The 17,636-nt window shown below is 45.1% G+C and overlaps 1 protein-coding gene across 3 annotated transcripts in view; it reads right to left on the reverse strand.

Moving 5' to 3' along the window:
• The window catches only part of PTPN21 (protein tyrosine phosphatase non-receptor type 21), a 78,699-nt gene that overhangs the window by 16,447 nt on the left and 44,616 nt on the right, over positions 1-17,636 (reverse strand). For all 3 annotated transcript variants that reach the window (XM_032878584.1, XM_032878585.1, XM_032878583.1), the window contains exons 9-12: positions 15,166-15,253; positions 14,368-14,447; positions 3,749-3,809; positions 3,012-3,096 (exon numbers count right to left, since the gene is read on the reverse strand). In XM_032878584.1, coding sequence (XP_032734475.1) covers positions 3,012-3,096; positions 3,749-3,809; positions 14,368-14,447; positions 15,166-15,253 — 314 coding nt within the window. The remainder of the gene's footprint in view (positions 1-3,011; positions 3,097-3,748; positions 3,810-14,367; positions 14,448-15,165; positions 15,254-17,636) is intronic.

Raw genomic sequence — 17,636 nt, forward strand, 5'->3', positions numbered from 1 at the left:
GTTTACATGACTAGTGATGATCAAAGCGAATATATCACTATCGAGCGTGTGGATGTTATGCAGGTGGCATGCAAGCCAGGAAGAAACGGGGCTCAGTGCATCACTGCATTGTTCCTGCAGACCCCGAAGCTTCCCAGTCCTGGTACTGCTCCCACACCTGGAAGGCTCGGCTCCCTCGAGTCCCTGGAGTTCCCCCTTCTCACTGCCACCACAGCTCAGGTCCTGACCCAGGCCTATTGGCACAGGCATAGTACCCGCCTCTCCTGGGCTCCTCCCTACACCCAGTAAACCATCCCTTTGTGAGCCCATGTGTGAGAAAGACTGTTGATGGGAGGAAAAGATGACTGGAATCCAGGTGAGTAAAGGGGAGAGATGTATACCACCACCACAGTTCAAGGACAAGTTATACTATGAAATTAAGTGTGACAGGGGCCCACAGGGGAGGAGGGAAGGATTACTTCCAGCTTGGGCTGGGTCGATGGGGTCAAGAACAACCCCACGGAGGACACAGCATTCAGGGTCTGCGGGGGTGGGGAGGGCGTGTCCAGCTTCGGCAGCAGCCAGTGTGCACAGGATTACCCATCTTCACCCCTGGGTGTCAGTCAGGCAGAGTCACTGACTAGCAGCGGTCAAGGGAAAGACAGCAGAGGGTTGCCAGCCAGTTTCCATGCTCCCTCCTCACCCCCACCCTGACCAACATTCCAGATGGAAGAGGCTCCTCTAGCCAGAACGCCTAAGGCAGGCAGACGTGGAGCAGAGCCCTCCTGCCGGTCCAGGGTGGCCAGGGAACTGAGCAGAAGTCACCTTTGCTGAGTGAGCTGCTGAGCGTTCCCACAGCCCAATTCAGCCCACCCGGTTGGGACAGAAGCATGCTGGCAGGAGTGCGCCGTGGCGTCTATAAGGACAAAGGGCATTCTGGGTGACAGGGCAGCACTGGCCAGGACAGGAAACGCTTCTGGAGGGACTTCTGAAGGGCTTCCTTGGTTTGGCTGGAGTGTCAGGGAGCTGGAGACGGGTAAGAGAGCAGTGGGAAGTAAGACTAGAAGAGGAGCGCCGGGAAGCACTGTGGAGAGTGTGCAACACCAGGCAAGGGAATGGTCATCGGGGAGATGAGAAGAGCCTGGCACCCACGTATCAGGTGAACCGGGGAGGGCGGGGGTGCAAGATGTGGAGCCACCGCTAGTCGGTAAGGCTGGACTGAACCAGGAGCAGCGGGACAGATGGAAGGCGTATTATATGGAGTTAGAGGCAAGAGCACGTGTGACTGACTGCGTGCTGAGGGGGAAAAAAGAAAAGAAAAGAAAAATTGCGTGCACTTTGGAATCCAAGTAACCAGGAGAGTGACGTCACCACAAAGATGAAATAAGGATGAAGGGGAAAGGGACGGGCTTGTGGAGCACAGCATGAGCGCAAATCTAACATTTTCATTTTCAGCAAGCTCTAATAGCTAACACCATAAGCCAGGTCCCCTGCCGAGGGCTTTCGGTGCAGTGGCTCCCTAACCTGTCACCTGTGGGACAGATGGCGATGTGAGGCTGCAGCCCAGGAGTGACAACAGATGGGAAACACAGATGTGACAGCCACCCCTGCCGAAACCCGAAATGTGGACGGGACTGCTGTGGGAGCCTGCGAAGGGAGGGAAGAAGGACACCAGGCAGACTTCCCCAGACAGGGACCACCACTGACAGCACAGGGGGAGGAGAGAGAACCAGGGCGCTGACAAGAGATTTTTCAAGAGCGAGGAGGATGTGGGGGGCGCCAGGGGTTGAGCGGGCAACTGGCGCAGCAAAGCACCAGTCAGAAGGAGTAGCGGGTAACCACCCACACGGGCACTACTCTCAGAAGCAGCAGCTGGAAAAGGGAAGGGAAAATGAACGCAAGCCACAGTTGGAAGAGAGAGACAAGGAAAAAGTCTTAGGATACGTGCAGACTCACACCGCAGAGAGAAGAGCCTTTACCCAGCGGTGCGTGGGGCTGAGGGCACAGAAGCAGGCAGGCACAGGGCACAGGGAGCCTGCAGTGAGGAAGGGAGAAAACACCCCCACCCCGCAGTGCACCCTCAGGGGACCCACACCCTGAAGCACGGCTCCCCTACTGCCCACCTGCCGACCCCATTGCATGGAAATTCTCGTCTGTGCCCGGAAGGCCCAGCGCACACGTCACAAACCACCTCTAGTCCTTCACACATGGCTTCTCCCAGTTCCTTACGGGAAGTCCAACCGTACCACGCCCCTCCCTAATATCCTTTCCTCAGTCTGTGCCATGGCGTTCACTGTCCCCCAAAACCAGGGGCAGCAATCCCCATCAACTGCCCGCCTCCCTCTCTTCTTTCTAGAAAGCCCTTCTCAACAGGAGGGTCTTTTGTCACATAACTGCTGGCTCTCTCTCCTCAAAACAATCATGTTCTCTTTGTGTTTAAGTTATTTGTGTGCTAGTCTTATCCCCCACCTATTAGATGCTAAGCTTCTTAAGATGTGCAACTACTTCTCAACATTAAATCTCCTTGGCCACTGCAGCAAGGATTCGCCCGTAGAGGAGAGAGTAAATGTTTGCGGAGCGAATGCTTGAGGTTCAGCTGGGGAGCCATGGTCTTAAATACAGCTCCCTATACTAACCGAGCGAAAAATAAAAATGGAATGTTTAAACCCTTACAATGGGAAGTTCTCGTGCAGGAAAAAAACCAAAACGAGCCTGGGATATCTTGCACGGGAAAGCAAGGAAACACTCAAAGGCTAATGGGGGAGTGTCAGCAGGACAAAGGAATTGGCTGAAAAGGAAGGCCAAACTTGGGATCATCTGAGCATCAGAATTTGATACTGAATATTGCTACACATTTTCGAGGAATGGAATCTAATGGCTGCTGCTTCTATGAATCCAGGATGGCTGTAATCATGAAAGCGATTTGGTTGTAATCAGCCAAAAACTATCCTGGCTCCAAGATCTCCTAGTCTTCATAGGTTTATTCAAATTGTAATAATTTTGGACGGCATTTCAGAAATAGTGTACTTTACCTTGGGAGGAAGTGTATGGTTCTGTATAATGTCCATTATAATGCAGCTGGGGTGGGGGAGGCATCCCATAGGGCTGGGGCTTAGGCTAAGGAATGGAAAGTTGGAAACAGGGTTAAAACACATTGCTGCCTATGTAATATATGTAAAGTAAGTTTCTGCTGGTTTCTTTCTGTCCATTAAAAAACTCCTAGGGAAGTTAAATACATTATATAGAAAATAAACATGAAGACCCTACAGCTCTTACCATGTCTGTCACTTTCAGTGTCTCCCAGAATGACAATGCCAAGGCCTACACACTAGTATCAGACAACAGAGATCACAAGAAAATAAGCTGTATCCAAAAAGTAAAGAGCGAGAAGGAATAGACAAAGTTTCCTGAATTCTTATATAAACATGTGAATATAAAAAGCTTTTATATAGTGTATTTAATTTTGCCAGGCAAAATTAGCTAGCATTTTACATATCTACTAACTTCTGTTGCTCTTCACTAATAGTCAAAAAATTCAAGCATTAGGTTGGACCTAATATTTAAATACGTATAATAAAATAAATTATTACATAAATATTAGGGTCAGCCTATAGAAAATTGGTTAACTTCTAACCATTTCTTTGGTTAAAAACAAATACCAGCACACTTTTGTGGTCCAAACTAAAAATTAATACTATCAAAAGCATCTTTTATTAAGGAAGATAACACTAAAAGAAAAAAAGCAATTACATTTTTCCTTCTTTCTTACCAGGGACACCCTTGAAGACGACCTCCTCCTAATTGGGTTCACTGGGACAGTCTGAGTTTGCCTATAAAAATAAGACATGTCGTTGAGACATACATACATGTAGTTTTCCTAATTCTGCCAAAATAAATAAGAAGGTAAAATAATAAATCTGCTAAACCAAGAAGAGGACAAACTAATCCAGTCATGAGTTAGAGAAAAGGAGACTCTGTCCTCACTTGGGGCCTCCACTCTTAAGTGGCTGCCCAGACCCCCTCCACCCACATGCCAGGGTCTGACCCTGCAACCTCTGCCTGGACGAGCAGAGGATGGGCAGGTTTATCTTTCCCTGGTCTAACCAGGTAAAACCTCGGAATGAGCATATGCAGAGAGGAAAAGGGGCAAACATCCCAGGGAAGCAAGACTCAGTGCAAATGCCTCTCTCCTGGGGGCTTGGTCAGCACTGACTACCTCCATTAACAGTCCTGAGGGGTGACCATCCACTGCCAGAAGCCTGAAGCAATGGGAAATGCCTTTAGTTAAAATCCTCATAACTACAAACATAATCAAGAAATAAACTTATAGGGGCGCCTGGATGGCTCAGTGGGTTAAGCCTCTGCCTTCGGCTCAGGTTGTACCAAGGTCCTGGGATCGAGCCCCTACATCGGGCTCTCTGCTCAGTGGGGAGCCTGCTTCCCCACAACCCCCCCACCTGCTGCTCTGCCTACTTGTGATCTCTCTCTCTCTCTCTGTCAAATAAATAAATTAAATCTTAAAAAAAAATAAATTTATAACTTTGGTAACTTAAGAAACTAGATTTCCTGTAAGGAACTAAGTTAGAGAAAGCAAAAAAGTAGATTTGGTTCAGTGGGCCAATGGTAAACCAATTTACTTTTCTTTGAAAGAAACTTCTCTCTGATTGGTTTTAAATGTATTTTTTAGAAAGCAGTGAGGGGCGTGTGGGTGATTCAGTTGGTCATGAGTTCAGGTCCTGCCCTAGGCTCCATGCTTCCCATGGAGCTGACTTAAAAAACAATAGTAACAACAATAAACAACAACAAAGAAAGCAAGGAGACTATTAAGAAGTGTGGACTGACATTTATCAGATAATTTGAGATTTTAAACTACTCCCATCAAGTTTCATCTTTGAATAAATAATTACATCAAAAAGGAACAAGAGACAAAATAGCTCATGTGTAATTTTAACCATTTTTGAATTTTATTTATTTATTTGACAGACAGAGATCACAAGCAGGCAGAGAGGCAGGCAGAGAGAGGTGGGGGGGGAAACAGGTTCCCCGTTGAGCAGAGAGCCCGACACGGGCTCGATTCCACGACCCTGGGATCACGACCCAAGCCAAAGGCAGAGGCTTTAGCCCACTGAGCCACCCAGGCGCCCCTATTTTAACCATTTTTAAACAGAGACAGTATTTTGTTGTTCTTGTGTGCAGTTTATTGTATATAAAATCTAGGAACTTAAACACATAGGATTCTTGGCTTTGTTGATGACTTTGTATTTTCCCCAAGTGCTTTGTTTTTTGTGACTTTTGGTTATAGTCTTCTAAGGACTGATTACTAAAAAACCCATACAAGGTGAACATTCAACCTGTTTAATCAGTAAATGCACTATAATATCAAGCCTCATACCTCCTAAATTAACGTGATTCTTAGCATTCCAACCACTAGTACCTTATTATTATTATTTTTTAAGATTTTATTTATTTGTCAGAGAGAGAGGGAACACAAGCCAGCAGGGTAGGGGTGGGCAGAGGGAGAAGCAGGCTTCCAGCTGAGCAGGAAGCCGATGTGGGGCTTGATCTCAGCACCCTGGGATCATGACCTGAGCTGAAGGCAGACGCTTAACCAACTGAGCCACCCAGGCGTCTCCCACTAGTACCTTATATTCAAAACCTGAAAATTAGCTTATTTTGAGAAGACTTAAGACAAAATAAAACTAGTGCTTATCATCTCTGATTAAAAATGATCACCAGGGGCGCCTGGGTGGCTCAGTGGGTTAAGCCGCTGCCTTCGGCTCAGGTCATGATCTCAGGGTCCTGGGATCAAGTCCCACATCGGGCTCTCTGCTCAGCAGGGAGCCTGCTTCCCTCTCTCTCTGCCTGCTTCTATGTCTACTTGTGATCTCTCTCTGTCAAATAAATAAATAAAATATTTAAAAAAAAAAAAAAAAATGATCACCAGGGGTGCCTGGGTGGCTCAGTGGGTTGAAGCCTCTGCCTTCGGCTAGGGTCATGATCCCGGGGTCCTAGGATTGAGCCCCTCATCGGGCTCTCTGCTCGGCGGGGGGCCTGCTTCCCTTCCTCTCTCTCTGCCTGCCTCTCTGCTTACTTGTGATCTCTGTCAAATAAATAAGTAAAATCTTTAAAAAATAAAAAATAACTTAAAATGATCACAAAATACAGGGCTGGAATGAAACTCAGTAACAAAGTGTTAGAATAAGGGAACATAAGAGCCATCTGAAAAATGGTCTACCCCAAAATAAAAACTGACTATGTGATAAAGGTGATCTTCCAGCTCAGCAGAGAGAACAACAGGTTATTGGTACAATGGACCATCTATAAGAAGTTCAAGTCTCATATAATGCCACATAAGAAAGCACATAGCAGATGGATTTAAAAACTAAAAATTTAAATATGAAGTCATAAGTGAACTTACAGAAAATATAAGTGAATACTTCTATTATATATCATAGGCTGAAGATATATCTAAACCCAAAAGCAGTAATAGAAATTACAAAGAAAAAAAAAAAAACTGAGTGTTTATCAGGAACTTAACATCAGCTGACTACAATTTGTTTTATTAGGTGACCTTTTCTAATTCAATGCTTTTTGTAATAATTTCCTTTCATCATCATCATAATGTGTTAAGGTTGTTGCTAAAGAATAAGTGTCTCTTTTCCAAAGAACATTCCATCTGCCAGAATTTATGTCACTCAACAATAACAAAATGGATGTTAATTCTATTAGGCTGCAAAAACACCTGTATCCATCGGTAAACCTCTGTGGGTCCTAACTGAGGCCTCGTTAGTGGTGGGAGGTGGGACGGTGCACCCAGGCACTGAGTTTTGTTTTGTTAACTGCTCCTTAACTGTACGTTAAAAATAGTCCTTAAAATCAATGCCCAGAATCTGAAGGCATCATTTTGCAGCCTTGAGGTTTCCTTTGCTGCTGCTTATTCTCCATGGTCAGGGCTAGGTTTAGGCAAAACTGGGTCCTTTGAAGTTTACATTTAGTCCAAACAGACTGAACTTCTAAATTACTATAAACTCAACCTGTGCCTGGGTGGCTCAGTCAGTTGGGCGGCCAACTCTTGATTTCAGCTCAGGTCATGAACTCAGCACCGTGAGATCGAGCCCCGCATCGGGCTCCGTGCTGGGCAGAGAGCCTGCTTAAGAGTCTCTCTCTCCTTTCCCTCTCTGAGCCTCCCCACCTCCTACTCACACATGCTCTCTCTCTAAAAATAAAAAAGTACTATACATTCAAAATTCAGAAATGAGAAGGAAGGGCTGTCAACAGAATACTCCTCCAACAACATGTCCAGACTTGCCCAGCCTGGGGCAAAAATAAAACATAAATGTGTTGAGCACAGAATGCAAAGATGCAGAGCTCGGAAGCAAAGGCGGTATCTCCCACACGCAGCATCTATTTTGGCGCTGGAACCAGAAGTGCAGGGGCAACACTGTCCACAGCAGAGGCCACGTCTTACTAAACACAAACAAACACCTTTTTCTCCTGCCAGACTGCTCGGCTCAGCAGCCTCGCCATCGGTTCTAATACCCACCTCCTCCTTCTTCCTGCCGCTGTTCTTGTAACTACAGCTTAGGTGGAGACCAGCTCTAATCTGAGCCTCTAAGACCACACGGTCTAACCGCTGGTGGGTGTTTCCCAGACTTTCTGGTCAGTTACTGTGTTGACGGGTGCTGCTAAAATGAGACCGCTGAAGAACTCCTAGGCACAAAATCACTGGAATGTGTGCTCTGGAGAAGACAAGGGCTAAAGGTGGCTAGCCCCAGCAGAGTAAGTATGACTTCTACTGAAACAGGGCTAAGGACGGAACATGATTATCTCACAGAATCTGAACACACCAGAAGGGATGCCAGTTACTATCCTGGTTTTCCAGATGAGAAAACCAATACTTAGGTTAAGGAAACGACTCTTGGTCTCGTGACCAGGGAGTACTGGAATGAGCACTTGAACCAGGCCTGTCTGTCAGATTAACCGAGCACAGGCTCCCAACAGCCTGTTATTTGTCTGGCCCCCCTCTGCCTACTTGTGATCTCTGTCTGTCATATAAATAAATAAAATCTTGAATGAAAAAAAAAAAAAAAAGAGGATATAATGGTATCACTGGTGCCCAGCACACAAGGAAGACCTCAAATGTCTGTTGAGCAAACGAGTGATACAGTGAGTGAGGACGGAAGCGGATACTAATTACTGAGCATTTACAGTGAAACTATTTCTTTTTCTTTTTTTTTTTTTTTAAAGATTTTATTTATTTGACAGAGAGAGAGATCACAAGTAGGCAGAGAGGCAGGCAGAGGGGGAGGAAGGAACAGGCTCCCCACCGAGCAGAGAGCCCGATGCGGGGCTCTATCCCAGGACCCTGAGATCATGACCTAAGCCAAAGGCAGAGGCTTAACCCACTGAGCCACCCATGCGCCCCTACAGTGAAGCTATTTCTAAGAGTTCTTTCAACTTCGTTTTGTGAGCTTCTTTTCTCATAGATTTATAGCTAGTGAAGAGATTCTGATAAACAAAAAATGTGTTGGATGGTGGAAATACCTAGAAAACATTAGTCTCAGTGACCTTCTCTGATGGGATAGGGGCTACTCTATCTCCTTCCAGGCCTTCTCCTGTCCGTTTATTTTCTTTTTAAAGATTTATTTATTTATTAGAGAGACAGTACAAGCGAAAGAGTGTGGGGGGGTAGGGGCAGAGGGAGACAAGCAGACTCAACACTGATCAGGGACGCCTCCTCACCCCTACCCCCAAGACGGGCTCCATCCCAGGACCCTGAGATCATGACCTGAGCCAAAATCAAGATCCAGACGCTCAACCAACTGAGCCATCCAGGCACCCCTCCTCCAGTCTCTTTAAACACTACAGAGAGTCTACAAGAAGGGGCAGCCCCATCCCTCTCCATGAAGGGCCTCCTCCAGTCAGTGTTCCTGTCAGAGCCTCCAGAACACACGTGGGCACACACCAACCCTCTCACCTGCTAGTGACTGATATTCAGCTTTCCCTCTGGATAAAGGCTCCTGAAACCTTGATCACATGGCTCTGCAGATTGGGGGGGTACATTCCTCCCCAAGATTCTCTTTCTCTCCTAGTATTTTTCTCATATATGTTAGAGAAGCTGATTACAGCAGGACCAAGTCTAAGGTTTGGAAGACGTTATCTGACCAAACAGACTGACCTTATCTCCTGTGATTCCTAAGCCAACTCTAAAGGAATATTAATATTTTTCTTCTCACATTTGTAAGGCTTGGGTGACATAAGATGATTCTGTTATTTAAAGTACCTTCTTGGAGCGCCTGGGTGGCTCAGTGGGTTAAAGCCTCTGCCTTCAGCTCAGGTCATGATCCCAGGGTCCTGGGATCAAGCCCCACATCAGGCTGTCTGCTCAGCAGGGAGCCTGCTTCCTCCTCTCTCTGCCTGCCTCTTTGCCTACTTGTGATCTCTGTCTGTCAAATAAATAAAATCTTAAAAAAAAAATAAAAAAATAAAGTACCTTCTTTTAAAAAGTGGAGGGAGGGGGCAAGATTTATGATGGATCATGTCATTTTATAAATTCTAAAATATGGGGGCACCTGGGTGGCTCAGTGGGTTAAAACCTCTGCCTTCAGCTCAGGTCATGATCTCAGGGTCCTGGGATCGAGCCCCTCATCGGGCTCTCTGCTCAGCAGGAAGCCTGCTTCCTCCTCTCTCTGACTGCCTCTCTGCCTACTTGTAATCTCTGTCTGTCAAATAAATAAATAAAATCTTTAAAAAAAAAATTTCTAAAATATGGTCATCTGGGTCAAGTTTGGATGAGTCACACCAAGGCCATCCCAAACACCACTGAATTATCAGGACTGAGGGGTGTGGAAACGGACACTCTAGGAGCAAAGTCTTTTTATACAAGTAGACCCATCTCCTAAGCCACCAGGCACCCCAGGCTGACCCAGCTATCCAAAATCTACTGTCCAATTTCAGGCCTGCTACAGTTTCATTAAATGCCCATCACACTCTAAAATGACCCATCTGGACCATGAGAACAAATCTACCAATATTTCAGGATCGTTATACTAAATGTGACTGAACAGTCTAGGTTGAGAGCCTTAAAAAAAAGATCATAAAATTTGAACACACAGGCCAAGTGCAGCTCAATCCCAGGACTCTCAGATCACGACCCAAGTTTAGTCAGCTGCTTAACTGAGCTACCTGGGAGCCCCTTGTGTTTTCTTTATATAGACCATAATAATGAAGCTGAAGATCATAATAATGTCGTTGTATTCCTATTTAGCAAGAAACAGCAATATTACAAAGCTTACACTTCTATAAGCGAATTGATTTCTTTTCCATCTGAACTTTACAATCATTGGCAAGTGGTGATTTGCAAAAAACAAACTAACAAACAAAAAACTCCTTTAAAAAAGGCATTGAGGGGCGCCTGGGTGGCTCAATGGGTTAAGCCTCTGCCTTCGGCTCAGGTCATGATCTCAGGGTCCTGGGATCGAGCCCCACATCGGGCTCTCTGCTCAGCAGGGGGCCTGCTCCCCCCACCCCCACGACCTGCCTCTCTGCCTACTTGTGATCTCTGTCTGTCAAATAAATAAATAAAATCTTGAAAGAAAGAAAAAGAAAGAAAGAAAGAAAGAAAGAAAGAAAGAAAGAAAGAAAGGCAGGCACTGGGGCACCTGGGTGGTGGCTCAGTTGGTTAAGCATCGGCCTTCAGCTCAGGCCATGATCTCAGGGTCCTGGGATCGTGCCCCTCGTCAGGATCCCCGCTCAGCAGAGAGTCTGCGTATCCCTCTCTCTCTCCCTCTGCTTCTCCCCCTGCTTATGCTGCCTCTAGCTCTCTCAAATAAATAAAATCTTTAAAAAAAAAAAAAAGAAAAAGAAGGCATTAACCACTAATCAATATGGATGCCTACTGGCAAGAGATGATATTTTGGGTCTATTCAAAATGATTGCTTTGATTCCCCGTTCTTTTCCAGAAGAGGTAACTGAGGTTCTAAGGGTCCAACACTATGAAGACCTTCACACTTAGGAAAGGCCGTGCTCCTCCAGAGTGCTATGGACTGCCTGAACCTCAGAACACCGCTTCTGCCTAAGAATAGTGTCACACGTGCTCAGATAACCAGGCCAGCCCAGGAGAGCCCCAAATGTGACTGGCCTGGACTCCTAGCACCACGGAATCTGGCCCCAAGGGGAAGCGCTTTCACACACAAAGGCACTCAGACCTGAGAGTGCAGGGAGCCGCCCTCAGAGAGGGCTTCCCATACCCACAAAGAAAGCAGGGCTCCTCCTCCCTGTCGGGTAGTGCGTTCCCAAATCCCATCCACAGACCAGCAGCAGACTCAGAGGAAAGCACAGTTGGGGGAGGAAGTTTTCAAAAAGAAAAGGAGGACTGGGGCCTAGAGGCTGATTGTTGGCTTGTTCTCCCACAGGGTCATCCCTGATCATTTCTTTTCCTTCATGAGTCCCAAAGATAGGCCTGCCCTTCGCACAGTTATTCTTAACCAAGTTTTCTTCACACCTTCGGTACTTATAAAATAGAAAGCACTCTCATAGCTTTTCCTCTTCCTTCTTGGCTTCCTTCTTTGGCCTGAAGGGACAAATGTCCTGTTCAGATGTTTTTTTCCTCAATTTACAATCAGTGGTAAAAGGAAATCAACAAGGAGCAAACGGCTCTCTCTCCTCCCCTCTGACACCCAGCACCCTCTCAGGCTTCCATCACTCACTAAGCTTTAGGTGCCAGGTGCCCTGGCAGCCACTGAGACGTTGGCAGGTGAGGCAGAAATGCCTGGACCACACAGGACAGCAGGCATGCGCCACGCCCACAGCCCCATGTGGTCGGGGGAGCGCCGGCTGCACAGTGGGCCACGACACTGCAGGCCTCTACATCCCCACACCTTGGTCTACAAAAGGGCAGCAGTAACTGTACAAACCAGGCAACTGTAAAGAGGAAAGGAGATAAAAGTTCTCCTCATAATGCTTGGCCCAGAGAAAGTATCCAAGGAATCAGATCATTGTTATGAAAGTGGTAGGAAACAACCAGTACTTTGAGAATGGGACAAAGGATGAAGCAAACTAAATGCTGGTGGCCTCCAGGACAGCTGCACTTGCACCGATCAGGACAAACAACAAAGAGTCTGCCAGAGAAGGGGGGAGAGCGCATTCCAGCAAGGCCTGGGGCTGCAGGAGCCATGGGCGTTGTAAGGACTGTGGGCTCTGGGGCCAGGGCCAGGGGTCAGCTGGGCAGATGAGCCCAGGGGAGGATCACACTTGCGCTTCACGCTATAGCTAAGGAAGGGTGCGAAGGGGACGGGCTCAGATGTGGTTCTGAGCTAGAACTTCAATGAAGTGCTACATCTTTTGCTCATCCATCCAGAAAACTGGCTGGAGTCAGGGGAGATGGGGTAGGGGAGCCAGACGGGAGGCAGCCACAATGCACCGGGGGGAGAGAGCAGCTTAAAGGAAGGTTGTAGGGAGGGAGTGAAACCCTCCACGTTTCAGGGTAGATGCCATCTACTGGGAAGCCTTTCTTAGCTTGGCAGTTCTGGGTTAGGAACCCTTCTTCTAAGGGCTCCTCCAGCACCACGGACATCCCCAATAAGATCTCTTAACATGCATTTCTTCAACAAATTCACCAAGGCCTACTGCGGACCAGCCCCTTGCTCAGCACCGGGAACACAGGGATCAACCACAGAGTGCCTGCCCCCGCATTGCTGTGGGGCTTACCTGCTGAGAAGAGATTCAGGCAATAAACAAGTAAGCAAGCAAATATACAAGTACTAGGAAGAAAAATCAGGGCCAGGGGAGGGACAGAGACAGGCAGCGGGCAGGGAGGGAGTACCTGGGGCAGCCAGGCTCCCTCTGATCACATGACGACGGACACAGTGGGAGAATGAGGCATGGGAAGGAAGAGCATTTCAGGCTGAGGAACGGGCAAGCACAGTGTCTCTGAGGGCAAAACATGTTCACAGACCAGAAAAGATCCTAGTGTGGCTGGCAGAGGGTGAGCAGGAGGAGGGTAAAAGGAAACAAGGTGGGAACCAGGCAAGGACCAGATCTCAGATGGTCTTGTACTTTTAAGCATGACGAAATGCCAGTGTAGGGTTTTAAGGGTGAGAGATCTGACCCATGTTCAACTAAGACGGGTCTGGCTGACATCTGGAAACAAGGTGTAGGCAGGGCAGGCGCAGACATGGGAAGAGCGTCAGAAGGCTCCAGCAATCCTACAGAGGAGAAACACTGGCGGCTTCGCACCACGTTGTTAGCAGAGGAGGTGGTAAAAGTGGTCAGATTTCAGATACATTTCGAAGGCAGAGTTTGCTGATAAACTGGATGTGGGATGAAAGAAACAGGAGTCACGATGGAATTAAGTAGGTTTGGGGCCTACTTAATGGAGTGAATATGGAGTGCTGCCATTTACGGAATGGGAAGAGTAGGGAAGAAGCAGATTTGGGGCCGGGAAGAGGAAGAGGGCATCAAGTTTGGGTTTAGACATTATCACATCTGAGATGCCTCTTAGGTCCCCAAGTGGAGAGGTCAAGAGGCAGTCAGCTGTGCTCAGGGAGAAGACTGAGCTAGAAATAAAACCAGATGCACTATTTGTAAGCCTGGTACAATGGGAAGGAGGAAGGCGTGGAAGTGGTCTGAGGATTAAATCAGCAAAGCTGAGAAGAAACAGCCTAGAAAGAGGGAAAGCAAGAGAGGTGGGGTCCTGGCAGCCGACGAGGGGCAGGGTGCAGGAAGGAAGGGGTGGCCAGGTTAAGTGCTGAAAGGACCACAGGATGAAGGCCACTGACACTGTGACAAGCAGTGTCAGTGTGTGGCAGCAAGGGGAAGCAAGGTGGGAGGAGGGAGAGAAAGTAAGCTTACGCGAATGACCCCTATGCAGAAATGTGCCCTACGGGAGAGCAGAGCTATGCAGCCGTGGCTCGATGGCACGTGGAATGAAGGACAGTGTTTTAAATGGGCGACTTAGTACAGCAGGACTGCATGCTGATCGGAACAATCCAGCACAAAGGGGAAAACCCATGGGGACCAAGAACAAGGTACATTAGGAAGAAAAGGTATAAATTCTTCAAACAGCTTGACAAGCTGAATAATCTTTAATTACTCAAAAAGCCGATTAAAAAAAAGAACATTCTCTTTTTAACTTTCAAGGATTAGTGATGTTAGTAAACAGGTGAAGAACCTAGAGGCATGTATCTGTTGTTATTCAAAGGTATTCTGAAGGTAAAACGAAAATGGTTTTGAGGGTTATTTTAACAGGAAAAAGCCGAGTTTGCGGTAGTAATGTCATAAAACTGTTCTTTTCTACAAAATTTGCTTTTCGAGAGGATACCATAAGCTTGAGGTAAAAATGCCTAACCTCCTTATTTCCTACCATTTCCACGAACAGACTCTACTCACAGGCTGCACTGATTCAGTCTGTAGAATTTGTGTCGTGCAACACAGAGTCTCCACACGTACTTGGCGGTTTCCATGTCTTCCTAGCAAAGGAAATATTGCACAAAGTAAACGAGAACACATTAACGACTCGATGCAGAGTTTATCTGAGGACAAGACATAATTGCAGGATATAGTCTATCAAAGTCACTTTAAACACACTGTGATTCTTTCATTTCCCAATGCTGCACCTATCATACAAATGCCATACTTGGAATTTAAATTAAGAAGACCGAAAACAAAAACAAAAACAATGAACACCATTCTAAGGTTTGACTCTTCCATGGAACTGTTTGAAAGTAACGTTGAAATTTTAAAATTATGAAAATAATCGACTTCTATTTTGACAAAAATAGGCAAAGACAATTTGAAACAAGATATTTGAGTCAATGACCTAATACTGCCTTTGCCAAGAGAGCAAAACTGAGTACCTGTGAAATAGTATTTCTACAGAGCCCTTCACTTAGCAATAGAAATTAAGGTATTAGTGCTTACTTTCTCTCCTATTTAGTCCCTTAGGTTTAATTTAAAAATCATCATACTAGATAGTATTTATCCAAGGACTCATTCATTCAACAGTATTGACTAAGCAACTACTTTTTCCAAGGGCTATTAAGCAAAAGGCTACAAAATTTTACATTTTATGTAAGTATTATGTATTACAATTTTAGTGTCACCTCCCTCCCCCAACACACACAAAGAAACGCTAAGTTGTTAACTTTTAGGAAAAACATTCCACATCGATTCCTAATGTTTACTCACAGTTTGAAACTGGATGGTCTCCTCTTTATTGGCCAGCTCTAATGCAAAGAAGGACTTATTGTGGGACATGTTAGCAATATCATGCCACCTAAAGAACAACAAATTGAAAACAGCAACGTGAGTTCTATCTGGAAGATAGAATATATGATTTTCCTTCTCAAGCTTGAGGTTGTCAAGCTAACATTTGTTAATGATTTTAGAAAGAAAACAGTTATTTTAATCAGCTAACAACATGCATCTTCTCACTGAAGTGACAATAGCTAGTTGCAAAAAGTAAATACACGTAGACTAAGTAAAGGCAAAGAGTACTTAAAAAATGTAAGATCTCTTTATCCTCATTTACCAGATTAGTTGGATCAAAGATACCTATCTTAGCTGGTTGTCAATGCCTCCTTCATTTATTCAATAAACATCTTCAAGGGCACCCATTATTAGCAATGCCAGAAACTGAGTTAGGTCCCCAGGATACTAAGATCAGTGAGGTGCAGTACAGGGTTTCCCTCAAACGGACACAGTTGGAGGGTGGGTAAGAGAGAAAAGAGAGGCAAGCAAGCATCATTAAGTTCTGCAGATATACAAGGCAAAAGTGAGGCACAAAGGCGGAGGACTGGGGCTCTGAAAAGCTCGAGGGTGAAAAATTCAAATGCCAAGAACCCAAAGCATGACCTACTCTGGATGAGTTCACTGGGATTCAAACTCCTGTCTTATATTTTTTAAACTGTATTTAATATTTAGATTTTACATGTTAATATTTTATTACATAACTATATAATTTTATGAAAGGGAAAAATGTGTCTGAAAGAAAAAATTTACTCTTCTTTATCCTTCTCCATTACATTGGATTTATTTCTTTTAAATTTATTTAAATAAATAAAATTAATTTGCAGTGATCCAATGTTTGTTGTGGGTTTTTTAAGATTTTATTTTTAAGTAATATCTACATCCAACATGGGACTCGAGCTTACAACCTGAGATCACAAGTCACATGTTCTACCAACTGAACCAGCCAGGTGCCCCTCAATGTTTAATTGTTAAACCTAAAGGTTTTTGGCATTACACTAAAGAAGGCAATTTTAAAAACTCCTATCCAGTGAGATAGAAGCTGGCTGATTGGCTTCAGTTTTCAAGTGGCCCTTTGGGCACTATTAGTCCTGCCCAATCTGGTATAGTCCAGATCCTTCTCTGGCCCCTGTCCCCAAGTCACAAGTTGGGAAGACTTAAATGAGGAGTACTGCCCGACCCAGGGCAACATGGTCTAGGACTGGGTGTCTGCTCCTCAAGCCAGGTACACTTTCCATGGTCATAATTGCTACGGAGAATTCTGAGCCCCAAAGCCAACAATAAAGCAAAAGAAATAAAAAATGTCAGCTTAGGAAAAAAAAAAATCTTCAAAGGAAAAACCAGTTCTCAAGAAGAAATAGGATGGTTTTTAGAGGGCTTGAGTTGTGGGGAATTAAGTTCCTTTTCATAAAAGAAGCCATTTAACACAGTGGTTAAGAGCTACCCAAAGTGGAAAACTGGAGTTCTTGGTCATGCCAGTTAGTAACTGGGTGACCTGAAGCAAATCACTTAGTTTTCCAAGTCTCAATTATCCCATGTGGAAAAGGGCAGTAGTATCCTCTGCTCAGAGTTGTGAAGACCACATGAGAAAACACACAGAGAGCACTCAGCACAAGCACTAATGGTAAATGGTTAAATACAAAGGAACTCAGAACCAAAAAGGGTATAATGTTTTACTGCTCAAAAACAATATAATCTTTTAATTTTTCATCAGGAATAGAATCAAAGTAAATAGGCTCTCAGAATAAAATTGGAACTATTTCTGTGAAATGACACTTTGGATCTTCTAGGGTATGGACCTTAAGGAATGAAAAAGGAGGGACTGAGCAACATGATCCAATTTGCTATCTTTAAGATATAATTTGGAACCCAGAAATTTAAACCACCTGAAGTTTCACTTTTGGGGTCAGCCACTATTGGCATATTTCCGTAGATCCTCCTTTTCTTCTTTCTCACAACATACATTCTAAGATTTCCACAAATGACTAGTATCACATTTTTACTATCAGGGAAAAAAAAAATGAACATTATACAAAAGTATTTGAACTTAGCTTAACCAAAAAAAAAAAAAAAAAAAAAAGAAAGAAAGAAAAGAAAAAAAGAATTTTGCTTAGAAGTTGGTATTTAAGGAATTTTGGTACATAACTAGAGTCAGAAAAAGGCCCAGATTGCCACAAAGAGACAGTCCTAGAAGCTGGAGCTAGAATTAAAAACTCACATCAAAACAAAGAATGGCCTCCATATGGCAAGAAAAGGGTCAGACACCTTTAAGCATTTCATAAGCAGGCCATCATTACAAGCATTGTTTTCCACATTTGATTTTAAAGAAAGTGGCTCATGAAAGAACCACTGCAATCGGGGGTTATTTTATTCTAGGAAGGGCATCTTTCCATTTCCTAGTGAGACTCTGG

Source organism: Lontra canadensis, unplaced genomic scaffold (assembly GCF_010015895.1).
Source record: "Lontra canadensis isolate GAN:19392208 unplaced genomic scaffold, GSC_riverotter_1.0 scaffold64, whole genome shotgun sequence".
Lineage (NCBI taxonomy): Eukaryota > Metazoa > Chordata > Mammalia > Carnivora > Mustelidae > Lontra > Lontra canadensis.